This window comes from Schistocerca serialis, chromosome 1, assembly GCF_023864345.2.
Source record: "Schistocerca serialis cubense isolate TAMUIC-IGC-003099 chromosome 1, iqSchSeri2.2, whole genome shotgun sequence".
In the NCBI taxonomy this organism is placed as follows: Eukaryota; Metazoa; Arthropoda; class Insecta; order Orthoptera; family Acrididae; genus Schistocerca; species Schistocerca serialis.
In genome coordinates this window covers 371,689,724-371,704,158 of record NC_064638.1, presented here as the reverse complement: position 1 = coordinate 371,704,158, position 14,435 = coordinate 371,689,724, and the positions used below count along the sequence as shown (strand labels likewise).

The 14,435-nt window shown below is 39.8% G+C and overlaps 1 protein-coding gene across 1 annotated transcript in view; it reads left to right on the top strand.

Annotated features, from left to right (window-relative positions):
* Window positions 1-14,435, top strand: part of LOC126470620 (nucleolar complex protein 2 homolog) — a 160,892-nt gene that overhangs the window by 124,606 nt on the left and 21,851 nt on the right. The window contains exons 10-12 of the mRNA XM_050098583.1: window positions 1,696-1,911; window positions 6,060-6,317; window positions 11,010-11,125. Of these exons, the coding sequence (XP_049954540.1) occupies window positions 1,696-1,911; window positions 6,060-6,317; window positions 11,010-11,125 (590 nt within the window). The remainder of the gene's footprint in view (window positions 1-1,695; window positions 1,912-6,059; window positions 6,318-11,009; window positions 11,126-14,435) is intronic.

The window sequence follows — 14,435 nt, the reverse complement described above, 5'->3', positions numbered from 1 at the left end:
TGGCAGAGGTACTTATTAAAAGTTCACTCAGTTGGCCAAGTATTGTTGTTATACTCACTGTAAGAACACTAGCTACCATCCGGTAAGCAATGGTATGATTAAATGCTGTCACTGTTGTTTGAAGGCAGCACTAATGTTCCTCAAAGAGACCTGGTTATCGGCACTATTTGTGGTACTATTCAGTCTGTAAACAATACTCAAGTGTGACATTGGTTCGTCAGTGGCAGAATTAGTTTATGGTGAGGCATTGTGTCTACTTGGTGATTTTGTCGACACAGACACATTAGAAACAGCCGCACAAGATCAGCCAGAATCTTTGCATCACTTGAGAGGGTATGTTTCCAGGATCCATCCTTTGGAAGCCTCACAGCATGGCGCACCACCCTCCTTCGCGCACCAAGATCTGGAACATTGTACGCAAGTTTGCTCTACACTGCACGCACCATATTCTGGCCTATATAAAGTTCTCCAATGACATACCCAAACAGTGGACATTCTGGAGAACAAGAAGGCTACAAGTATTTCATTGAACCATGTTAAATCAGCATATGTCTTCCACAATACTCCACTGACAGTGGCTCGACAGAGGCATCCACCCACCTCAGATCAAGACACTATATCATAAGCTCCGCCACTACAGCATCCGTCTACTAATGCAGCTCCTCCTCTGATGCTGATGACTCATTCTGACTGCCAGGTGTGTTTCTCGGCATGATTAGTCAATGCCAACACTTTGCTTCCGCCTAGGGGACTGATGTAGTGCCCTACACATCAGCCGACTTGCATTAACTAGTGCACGAGCAGTGCAGTCTTCTTAGTAAGTGAATTGCAGCTGTCTGAACAGTTGTGCTCCCAGCCACCATGGGTACTGTGTTTTTTATGTTTCTATATGCTTTCTGTTTATTCTTTGTTTCTTGTGAATTTGTTAGTAATGTATGCTCCTTGCCAATGCTCTGTTATCTGCTGTTACCAAGTTATAGCCTGTAATCAATTCCTTTTTGTCAAGGATTAGATTTCCAAATTATGCCATTTCTATCCTGTCTGTTAATAAGAGTAATGTCGGGTGTACATTCCTAATAAAGTTTCAAGGAGTCAATACAAGTGTTGTTCACTTGCTATGAACTCACTAAGCAAAGGTCAGTTAGCCAAAAGTAGTGCTCAACACGACACACATATAAAAAGATAAGTTCTAGGAGAACTTAATTTACTCAAGGCAACAGAGTAACACTGGTATAGTTTTGAATCTTTTTTAGTAGACTTGTATTCGGTATTTCATATGTGATGCAGTAGTTTCCACTGCCAAGAATATTTCTGTATCTTCTGTTCACCCAAAAAACATAATTTACACCTGTAAGTAGACTGTTTTACTTGTGACCTAGACTTGTATGTTTACTGTCTGTTGGGTGGAAGGGGGGGGGGGGGGGCGAGACATTTATTTCTTAATAAAAAGGAAGTTAATGATTGTTTCTTACAATGGATTTTAAAGTTTCTGTACAGGTACTTGTTCTCTTTTCGTAAAATGTTTGAAGTTTTTTTTAAAATTATAGTGGTATTGTTGTGGTGCGATACCTATTTTCCAGCCTCCTGCAAATAGCACCACAGTCTTAGTGATATTATCAAAGGCACAGTTTTACAAATAGTTAATCTAAGTTTTTAATTTGAAACTAAATATTATATACTTATTAATTGTTTAAGGTGCTGACAAACTTTGATTTTAATAAGAAACATAAGAAAGTATCCATGAAACCTCTGGACTTCACATGCATTTTAAGAGTGTCCAAAGGCCAGTTGCAGGAGAATGGATTTAAAGATGCAGTCATAGAAAACATTTACAAACTACTCCTTCAGTATATGGCAAATGAATCTCACAGCATTGCATTCCCAGATATGACTGTTCCAGCTGTGATTCAGGTAAATATTATTTCTCAGTTCTCTCTTCAGTATATTATCTTAGTCTGATATGAAAGAGTCTTTGTGTTACCATTATCTTACTAATTCACACCCCATTGAACGACAGACCTTTCCAAGGTGAGGTGGCTTATGGGTTGCAACAATATTGTAGTTGTACGATAGGTGTAACCACAATGTAAGTATATCTGTGGAGAGGCCAGATTAACCCATGGTTCCTGAAGAGGGGTGGCAGCCTTTTCAGTAACTGCAGAGGCAAAAGTTCAGATAACTGACTGATCTGGCCTTGCATCATTGGCCAATGTGACCTTGCTGTGCTGGTACATGGAATGGCTGAAAGCTTTCCAGAGAGTATGTAGGTCTACTTTGTAATATAGTGATGGTGGTAAAATAATCCCCAATTTGGATCTCTGTATGGGGACTGCTCAGGTGGAGTGATTACTAGAAAAAACAAAACTGGCATTCAACGGAGTGGAACATGGAATGTTTGGTCCCTTGACTGGGAAGGTGGGTTAGAGAATTTCAAAAGGAGAATGGATATGATGAACTTAGTTGTAGTGGGAATTAGTGAATTCCAGTAACAAGAACAACAGGACTTTTGGTCACGTCAATACAGAGTTATCAACACATAATCAAGTAGGGGTAATGCAGGAGTAGCCATAATAATGAAAAAGAAAATAGCAATATCGTTAAGATACTATGAACAACATAGTGAACACATAATCATAGTTGAGATAGACATGAAGCCAACACCTACCACCTTGGGAGAAGGTTATATACCAGCTAGCTCCACAGATGAAAAAAGGAGATTGAGAGAATGTATGATGAGACAAAAGAAATTTTTCAAATAAATAATGGAGATAAAAATTTGTTGCAGGGGACTGATATTCGATAGGAGGAAAAGGAAGAGTAGGAAAAATAGTAGAACTGGACTGGGGCAGAATTTTACACAAATCATAACTGAATAATCACCAATGCTTGGTTTAAGATTGATGGAGGAAGGTTGTATACTTACTGGAAAGCTTTTGATTGATTATAAGACAGAGAGTTTTACATTGCAAGACATTTCCAGCAAAAAAAAAATGTGGCCTCTGGTCCTAACTTATTGATCATGTACTGCAGATTAAATCTGAAGAAATTTCAGAAAGGTGGGAAATTAAGGAGATGAGACCTGGATAAATTGAAACAACTGGGGGTAGTTGAGAGTTTCAGATGGAACATTAGGCAATGTTGAATGAAAGCAGAGGAAAGGAATACAACAGAAGATTAATGGGTAGCTTTGAGAGCAGAAATAGTGAAGCAGAAAAAAGTGTATGCAAACAGCTAAGAATGAAATTGACAGAAAATGGAAAATGGGTAGAGGGCAATGAAAGGCAGTAGAAACATGGATGACTATGGAAAAAATAGATACTGCCTACAGGAAAAGTAAAGAGGTCATTGGAGAAAAGAGAAGTAACTCTGTTGATGTCAAGAGTTTAGGTGACAGACACTACTAAGCAAAGAAGGAAAAGCTAAAATGTGGAAGGAATAAATAGAGGTTCTTATAAGACAAGACGACTTGATGACAATATTATATAAAGGGACCAGTAAGTGAAAATGAGATTGGAAATAAATACAGCGAGAAGTATGTGACAGACCACTGGAAGGCCCAAGCTGAAACAAGGCACCTGTAGTAGATGACATTCCCTCAAAATTATTGACATTCTTTGGAAAGTTAGCTGTGACAAAACTATTCCACCTGGTGTGCAAGAGGTATGAGACAGTGGAAATACCCTCAGACTTCAAGAAGATTGTAATACTTCCAGTTTGAAAGCAGTCAGGTGCTGACAGTTGTGAATACTACCAAACAAGCCATTTAATAAGTCATGGTTGCAAAATATGGACATGGTTATTTACAGAAGAACTGGAAATCTTGTTTATAACCACCTTCTGGAAAATAACTTTGGGCTCTGGAGAAATGTATGAACACGTCAATACTGACCCTATGTCTTACCTTAGAAGATAGATTGAAGAAAGGTGAACCCATATTTATATAATTTGAAGATATGGAGAATGCTTTTAACAATGTTCGGAGGCAAGTGCTCTACCAACTGAGCTACCCAAGCACGACTCACGCCCCGTCCCCACAGCTTTAATTCCACCAGTACCTTGTCTCCTACCTTCCAAACTTCACAGACGCTCTCCTGCGAACCTTGCAGAACTAGCACTCCTGGAAGAAAGGATATTGTGGAGACGTGGCTTAGCCACAGCTTGGGGGTTGTTTCTAGTATGAAATTTTCACTCTACAGCAGAGTGTGCGCTGATATGAAACTTCCTGGCACACTCTTCGAAATTTTGGAGGTATAAGAACAAGGTACCTTTGGCTTGACATATGTGAGCAGCCCATAGTGGCTTGCCTTGCATTTATTATTTTTAAAAAAATTTTTGTGACTAATACTTTATCGCTTGATTTTATTTTATACGCGACATGCCAATTTGAATGTTTAATTTCTGATGAAGGCACTCAAAGAAGTGCCAAAACCAGGTCAAAAGACTTAATTTTTGTGACCGAGGGCTTTAATTGCTTTAACTTCGTGCTTATGTGCCTAACATCACATCAAATCATGCATTGTTAACTGGGAATACTCATGTGTCAGAAAAATAGTATTATTGCTAATGTCACAAATGTCGTGCACCCCAAACTCACACTCCATAGAACCTCCCAGCTCAACCACCCATTTGCAGAGTATAGTGCTCAGTGCTCTGCACTTTGTGAACAGATAATCACAACTCATGCCATTGCATAATCTGCCCCCACCCCCTTCCCCCTGGCTCTTGATCTCTGAGCACAAATTAGTTTCTGTGAACTAGCCTTAGACATACCGTATTGTACAGACTATTAGACACAGTTTTTTTCTTCAAAAAATTGCCTCCAAAATGCAGGTGTATCTTATACTTGAAATTAATATAAAAAATGCAGTGTTTTAATTTAAAATTCCTTTCATTCTTAAAAATGGTCATATGTTCGATGTCGCGAGAAACCTGCCTGTATGGGATTCAAATGGCAGCAGCAGTGCACCAGTGCAATGAATATGAGTTGCGGGAATTCACAAGCTTGCTAACACTGTCTCCCTCCTAACCCGTCATCATAAAACAGAACACTGTCTAGCCTGCGACGCGTCATTGCAGTCTACAGTGCCAGTGAACTTGAACTGAAAGTGAGTTTTTTAATCAGTAATAGTACAATACTTTTTTTAGTAGCTAACGGCAATGTAGGAAAGGACAGATTGCTACTTAGTGTGAACAAGACACGTCAAGTTGCAGAAAGGCAGAATAAAAGACACTTACATAAAGCTTTCGGCTACAACCTTCATTAGCAAAAGAGAAACAAGCATCATTTGCACAAACAAGCAATCACGTATATGACTGCCAACTCCAGCATATCAGATCGGAATGCCAGTATAAAATCAAACAAGTGTGTCAGTGGATAAAACAGTTGTGGTCTAGAGTGAGAGAAGACATTATTATTAAATCTTTCAAGAAGTGCGACATAAGTAATGCTCTCGATGCCAGTGAAGACTTTCTTATATATGAAGAGAACAATGGTGACGATGAAGTGGAAGTCTGGATTGATCCGGGAAGTGTGATCGGGCAGCCGAAGTGGTTAAGGCGTCTGCTCGCAGTAAGGAGGAAATCCAGGTTCAAGTTTTCATTCGTCAAATTTTCATTTGTCACAAACAGCTGATGTCAATCTAGATGCACAAAATGCAAGTCCATTTATAATATGGTGTATTATTTCATCCTCAGTGTCTGTCTGTGTCCCTATGTTGGTATTGCGTTCTTACCTAGTATCACATGAGTAAGTCCCTTAATTTGAAAAATCTGATGATGTTGCATAAAGCAGAGGAGGACTGTCCCCTTATATGAAAAGATCCTATAAATTTTCTCATAGAAACAATTCTGTAAAGAATATGACCGTTTAGAAAACACGTGCTAAATTAAGTCTGTTTATTTAGAGTAAAATCGATGAAAGATGAGAATTATATTATTTTTGTGGGCTGTGATAAGCATTTCTTGTCCTAGAAAATGTTGAGTTACTGCCTGATACATGCATAATGTTTTCATGTTGAGTTACTGCTTGATATATGCATAATGTTTTCTTTTATGTGCAGATAAAAATGTTTCTGAAGAATTGTAAAAATCCCAATTATTGCAAGAAAATGAAACAAATTTTAGAAAAGATAGAAGAAAATGCACACTATATTGAAGAGGAACGAAAGAAAGTATCATTTGCACTGTCTGACAAAAAAGCAGTAAGTGCTTGGGAAAATGGTATAAAATTGCAAGGTACGCCTTTAGCAAAATTTTATACCAGCTGGAACAAAATGAACATACAGCAGCTAGCTAAGAAAGCAACAGATAATGTAAAGGTATGTTATGTTTTTCACATTATTGGAAATACCTTTTCTGGTGAAAACTTTACATGTCCTAAAAATTGATGTGTGTAGGCTAAATACATGATAGCAGTTTAATAATATCATTTCTTTATTAGGAACTCTTTATTAATTTGTAGCACATGACATGTCATTTATTATCAGTAGTTGTTGTTGTTGTGGTCTTCAGTCCTGAGACTGGTTTGATGCAGCTCTCCATGCTACTCTATCCTGTGCAAGCTTTTTCATCTCCCAGTACCTACTGCAACCTACATCCTTCTGAATCTGCTTAGTGTATTCATCTCTTGGTCTCCCTCTACAATTTTTACCCTCCACGCTGCCCTCCAATACTAAATTGGTGATCCCTTGATGCCTCAGAACATGTCCTACCAACCGATCCCTTCTTCTGGTCAAGTTGTGCCACAAACTTCTCTTCTCCCCAATCCTATTCAATACTTCCTCATTAGTTATGTGATCTACCCATCTAATCTTCAGCATTCTTCTGTAGCACCACATTTCGAAAGCTTCTATTCTCTTCTTGTCCAAACTATTTATCGTCCATGTTTCACTTCCATACATGGCTACACTCCATACGAATACTTTCAGAAATGACTTCCTGACACTTAAATCAATACTGGATGTTAACAAATTTCTCTTCTTCAGAAACGCTTTCCTTGCCATTGCCAGCCTACATTTTATATCCTCTCTACTTCGACCATCATCAGTTATTTTGCTCCCCAAATAGCAAAACTCCTTTACTACTTTAAGTGCCTCATTTCCTAATCTAATTCCCTCAGCATCACCCGACTTAATTAGACTACATTCCATTATCCTTGTTTTGCTTTTGTTGATGTACATCTTATATCCTCCTTTCAAGACACTGTCCATTCCATTCAACTGCTCTTCCAAGTCCTTTGCTGTCTCTGACAGAATTACAATGTCATCGGCGAACCTCAAAGTTTTTATTTCTTCTCCATGAATTTTAATACCTACCCCGAATTTTTCTTTTGTTTCCTTTACTGCTTGCTCAATATACAGATTGAACAACATCGGGGAGAGGCTACAACCCTGTCTTACTCCCTTCCCAACCACTGCTTCCCTTTCATGTCCCTCAACTCTTATAACTGCCATCTGGTTTCTGTACAAATTGTAAATAGCCTTTCGCTCCCTGTATTTTACCCCTGCCACCTTTAGAATTTGAAAGAGAGTATTCCAGTCAACATTGTCAAAAGCTTTCTCTAAGTCTACAAATGCTAGAAACGTAGGTTTGCCTTTCCTTAATCTTTCTTCTAAGATAAGTCGTAAGGTCAGTATTGCCTCACGTGTTCCAGTGTTTCTACGGAATCCAAACTGATCTTCCCCGAGGTTGGCTTCTACTAGTTTTTCCATTCGTCTGTAAAGAATTCGTGTTAGTATTTTGCAGCTGTGACTTATTAAGCTGATAGTTCGGTAATTTTCACATCTGTCAACACCTGCTTTCTTCGGGATTGGAATTATTATATTCTTCTTGAAGTCTGAGGGTATTTCGCCTGTTTCATACATCTTGCTCACCAGATGGTAGAGTTTTGTCAGGACTGGCTCTCCCACGGCCGTCAGTAGTTCCAATGGAATATTGTCTACTCCGGGGGCCTTGTTTCGACTCAGGTCTTTCAGTGCTCTGTCAAACTCTTCACGCAGTATCGTATCTCCCATTTCATCTTCATCTACATCCTCTTCCATTTCCATAATATTGTCCTCAAGTACATTGCCCTTGTATAGACCCTCTATATACTCCTTCCACCTTTCTGCTTTCCCTTCTTTGCTTAGAACTGGGTTTCCATCTGAGCTCTTGATATTCATACAAGTCGTTCTCTGATCTCCAAAGGTCTCTTTAATTTTCCTGTAAGCGGTATCTATCTTACCCCTAGTGAGATAGGCCTCTACATCCTTACATTTGTCCTCTAGCCATCCCTGCTTAGCCATTTTGCACTTCCTGTCGATCTCATTTTTGAGACGTTTGTATTCCTTTTTGCCTGTTTCACTTACTGCATTTTTATATTTTCTCCTTTCATCAATTAAATTCAATATTTCTTCTGTTACCCAAGGATTTCTACTAGCCCTCGTCTTTTTACCTACTTGATCCTCTGCTGCCTTCACTACTTCATCCCTCAAAGCTACCCATTCTTCTTCTACTGTATTTATTTCCCCCATTCCTGTCAATTGCTCCCTTATGCTCTCCCTGAATCTCTGTACAACCTCTGGTTCTTTCAGTTTATCCAGGTCCCATCTCCTTAAATTCCCACCTTTTTGCAGTTTCTTCAGTTTTAATCTACAGGTCATAACCAATAGATTGTGGTCAGAGTCCACATCTGCCCCTGGAAATGTCTTACAATTTAAAACCTGGTTCCTAAATCTCTGACTTACCATTATATAATCTATCTGATACCTTTTAGTATCTCCAGGGTTCTTCCATGTATACAACCTTCTTTCATGATTCTTAAACCAAGTGTTAGTTATGATTAAGTTATGCTCTGTGCAAAATTCTACCAGGCGGCTTCCTTTTTCATTTCTGTCCCCCAATCCATATTCACCTACTATGTTTCCTTCTCTCCCTTTTCCTACACTCGAATTCCAGTCACCCATGACTATTAAATTTTCGTCTCCCTTCACAATCCGAATAATTTCTTTTATTTCATCATACATTCCTTCAATTTCTTCGTCATCTGCAGAGCTAGTTGGCATATAAACTTGTACTACTGTAGTAGGCGTGGGCTTCGTATCTATCTTGGCCACAATAATGCGTTCACTATGCTGTTTGTAGTAGCTTACCCGCATTCCTATTTTCCTATTCATTATTAAACCTACTCCTGCATTACCCCTATTTGATTTTGTGTTTATAACCCTGTAGTCACCTGACCAGAAGTCTTGTTCCTCCTGCCACCGAACTTCACTAATTCCCACTATATCTAACTTCAACCTATCCATTTCCCTTTTTAAATTTTCTAACCTACCTGCCCGATTAAGGGATCTGACATTCCACGCTCCGATCCGTAGAACGCCAGTTTTCTTTCTCCTGATAACGACATCCTCTTGAGTAGTCCCCGCCCGGAGATCCGAATGGGGGACTATTTTACCTCCGGAATATTTTACCCAAGAGGACGCCATCATCATGTAATCATACAGTAAAGCTGCATGCCCTCGGGAAAAATTACGGCTGTAGTTTCCCCTTGCTTTCAGCCGTTCGCAGTACCAGCACAGCAAGGCCGTTTTATTATCAGTATGCTAATGTTATTAGGAACGTAAAGTGAAAGTCCTCCTCACCAGCTTTTCATCATCTTTGGAGTGTTACATGCTGAAAATCTATAATGGTTAGTTTGAAAATGAAACAATCTTTGAGTGTTGTCAATTCATCATTATTTTTTGGTATTCTTATAATTGCTGTTTTTCATTTGGCATTTCAGTATGCATGTAATATTGTCTGAAAAGCTAGATAGCAGGTGGTTTTTGGACATGTTACTCAAGTTCAGTCATGTCTTTAAGAATTTAGGTCCCATGGTTGAGCATAGTCTTTGTAGCTTGCTCTCTATTATAAGAAAAACTAGTTTTTCAGATCACAATTTTTATGACATCATATCTCCTGAACTGGATTTGTCATAAAATAATATAATTGTGTATGTACATTTGGTAGTACATGTGGATACTGTCTGCAAAGTGTGTTGCAAGAAAAGTTAATAGTACAGAAGTAATAAATTCAAATGTTGTGCCTGATTCTTGAGTTTGACCGTATGAAGAGCGAAAACGTAGTAAGCAGTAACAGCGAAAATGTAGTAAGCGATAAACTGTCTTTCTTCCGTTATTTTTTGGGGGAGGGGGTATGTCAGTGCAAAAAAAGTATTTAAAAAATTTGAAATTAAGTGTAAAGTCTGTTGGAAGTCACCAAGTGCTCTTCTTCTCAAATACTGAATAAATATGGGCTGGGTAATTTGTGCACAATGAGTTAACCTGCCTCAAGACAAATACACAGTTTCCAACTTTAATACTGTTTGTGCTACACCTTTAACACAAGATTGTAGCTCTTAATGAGTAGATTGTGGCAGCATCCTAATTTTTTAAATTAGGAATACTGAAAAGCAAATTTTTGTTGCTCCTGGAAGCCATTGGATAGGCAACTTGCAACCCGAACTAGAGAGACATTTTATCTGGTTAGTAATATAGATGTTTTTATCTTTTATAACCGTATTTAACTGCACTTGGATGTTGGATGCACTTGGATGTTGGATAGAGGATTTTGACATTTCTCTTTAGGTGACTGGCATGGATTAGTTAGCTCAGTAACAGGTGAAATGCATTTCCAGTACTAAGTTGTAGTGTGGTTCTGATTATGTGTGAAACTGTATGATCAAATATTCTACAATTTGAACAGCAAGCTGATAGTCTGATTCTGTTATGATTTTCTAGAGGGATTATCTTCTAAATTCTCATCTGTCAAGTGCCTCTGTTAATATAAAACATCCAAACTGCAATTTAATGTTATTTCTATTAACTTGACTCGCAAGAAGTGTACTAAAAGCTTTACAGAATCGACTAGTAACAGAATTTTCTACCTACATTTGTAAGATTTCTTTACACCACAAAAGTTAACAACTTTTGTGTTTTGTTCACATTATTATATTTGATTCTTTTATATTTTGCTGTGGCATCAAATTTCAGCTTGGAGATTACAACATCCCAGTTATAAAGAAGCCAGTTAAATCCACAGCAGGCGACGATGATGGTCCTGTGGAGCTGTTTCCATCCGACGAATCTGATGCAGATGAATTCTTTGGGTAAGAAGGCTTTGGGCTATACCTCCTGTACTGATTTTCCCTGCAGTTCCTGTTTGTTAGTCCTTGCTTGTTGCTGTGAATGTCCGTCCCTACATATTAACATCTGCTTCCTTTCCTAGCATCTTCCTGAACTCAGACCCACCATCTTATTTATAATAATTTTGACTAACCAAATCCTGATCCTTAATTATTTCTCCTCCAATGTCCAGTTTTACAAACAAATCAACAGAACTGCCATGAATACTCACAAGACACCTTCCATTACCATACCCTGGTCGAGAGTCATTGATATCTTGATGGTCTGTGTGCATGATGAGAACAGCCCCTGCTTATTTCTCTAGAACTTCAGCATCCATTTCCAGATTCGCTTCACGTGGCCATGCCTAATTAAATGAGCCTTCACCTTCCATACTGTACCATAAAATTTCTCTATCGACATAGAATTCACTGACCACTTTGATAGTTATTATTTGCTTCAAATCAAAAAGTTGTCCCTCTGTGGTTTGAGGTCTGCGCAGATGTGGATATCCGTAGCAATAACTGCTTCGCAGATAAGAATATGTAACAGTGCAAGCATCTGCAGGTATACCTTCAGATATCCACAATAATAATGACTTTGTGGTTAAAATTAAAAGGACAAAGTTAGTTTTGCAATTTTTTGCTATGTATATTATATGCTATCAGTGATAATGATGATAATTATTTTTGTTTTCCACCACTATTATTACCCATTTAGCGTGGAATGTCCCGTTGTTGGCTTCAGTGTGCAGTGTCCTGGAAAGGGTAGATGTGTTGTTGATGTCTGCAAGGGCTAAAGATGCTGACATGCCCTTTTTTTTTATTTTGTGCACATTTACACATGCATCATGTTGCTGCCATACCAGCAGCTGGCTGATACTGTTGTAATTTATGTCTCACTTAAAGTAAAAGAGGTCACATATGCAATTGCAATTGCCAAAATTTGTCGAAAAGCTATACGAAAACTCTTTGAGGTAATGTTTGCTTCATGGCATGCTCCTGATTGTGTGTCACATAACACACAAATAATATTATGAAAAAGAAAGTTGCCGCTCACCCTATAGCGGAGATGGTGAGTTGCAGATAGGTACAACAAAAAGACTGTCACAATATAAGCTTTTGGCCACCAAGGCCTTTGTAGAAAATGGACAACAAACACACATACACAAATGCAGCTCACACACACAAATGCAGCCTCTGGCAGCTGAAGCCACACTGTGAGCAACAGCAGTAGTGCATGGTGGGAATTGCAACTTGGTGGGGTAAGGACAAGGAGGAATCTGGGGCGGGGAGGGGGAGGGATAGCAGGAAAGGGCTGGGGGATAGGAAGAACTGCTGAGGAGCACACAAGGATGAGAGGGAGAGAGGGTAGGGCAGTAAGGTACAGTCTGGAGGTTAGATGAAGGGCAGGCAAGGGGGGGAGGGGAGGTTTCAGAAAAGGACAGAATTGAGAGACTGGGTGCATTGATGGAATGAGGGTTGTTTAGTGCTGGAATGAGGACAGGGAAGGGGCTGGATTGGTGAGAAAAATGACTAACAAAGGTTGAGGCCAGGAGAGTTACAGGAACGTAGGGTATATTGCAGGGTGGGCTCCTACCTGTGCGGTTCAGAACCTGGTGTTGGTGGGAAGAATCTATATGGAACAGGCTGTGAAGCAGTCATTGAAATGAAGGATGTTATGTTGGGCAGTGTGCTCAGCAACAGGGTGGTCCACTTGCTTTTTGGCCACAGTTTGTCAGTGGCCATTTGTGCAGACAGACAGCTTGTTGGTTGTCATGCCCACATATAATGCAGCATAGTGGTTATATCTTAGCTTGTATATTACATAACTGGTTTCACAGGTAGCCCTGCCTTTGATGGTGTCGGTTATGTTAATGACAGGACTGGAGTAGGTTGTGATGGGAGGATGTATGGGACAGGTCTTGCATCCAAGGTCTATCACAGGAATGTGAGCCATGAGGTAAGGGGCTGGGAGCAGGGGTTGTGTAGGGATGGACGAGTATATTGTGTAGGTTGGGTTGATGGCAGAATACCTCTGTGGAGGGGTGGGAAGGATAGACCTCCCAAAGTCTCACCGTCCAACCACAGAGAAGCATTCCCTCGTAACTGAGTATCACTCAGGACTGGAGCAACTGAATTACATTCTCTGTGAGGGTTTCAACTACCTCTCATCATGGCCTGAAATGAGAAATGTCCTGCCCTCTATCGTTTCCACTCCTCCCACAGTGGTATTTCGCCGTCCACCAAATCTACACAATACTCATCTGTTCCTACACAACCCCTGCTACCAGCCCCTTAACTCATGGCTCCTATCACTGTAATAGACCTAGATGTAACCACTATGCTGCATTTTATGTGGGCGTGACAACCAACAAGCTGTCAGTCCGCACGAATGGCCACCAACGAACTGTGGCCAAGAAACAAGTGGACCACCCTGTTGCTGAGCCCACTGCCCAACATGACATCCTTCATTTCAATGACTGCTTCACAGCGTGTGCCATATGGATCCTTCCCACCACCACCATGTTTTCTGAACTGCACAGGTGGGAGCTCTCCCTGCAATATATCCTACGTTCCTGTAACTCTCCTGGCCACAACCTTTGTTAATCATTTTTCTCACCCATCCAGTCCCTGTTCCCATTCCAGCACTACACACACCGAGCGATGTGGCGCAGTGGTTAGAAACTGGACTCGCATTTGGGAGGACGACGGTTCAATCCCGCGTCCAGCCATCCTGATTTAGGTTTTCCGTGATTTCCCTAAATCGCTCCAGGCAAATGCCGGGATGGTTCCTTTCAAAGGGCACGGCCGACTTCCTTCCCCGTCCTTCCCTAATCCGATGAGACCGATGACCTCGCTGTCTGGTCTCCTTCCCCGAAACAACCAACCAGCACTACACAGCCCTCATTCCACCAATGCACCCAGTCTTTTTACTTCTCTCCTTCTACGCACACGACTCAGCATCTGCACTATATGTAGCAACTTTCCTTTTCCTATATTATTACTTATTAACCTAACAAATGTAGTAACACAATTCAACATCATGACAACTTAATTTACATTTGATAAATAAACAACATGACTAACTCTAACAATATACAATATGTTAAGGCTTCATTTGACTTACCAGTGTAGCGGAAATGTTCCACAGAAAGCATAATAAAATTCTTGTCATCAATTAGAACAGAAAGTTGTAAATTACAAAACATATCAAAAATATGACAGGCTATGTTTTATTAAAAGGTGTTCTTGATCGACCGCAACTTTCTTAGTAAGCGGAATGTAAATTACT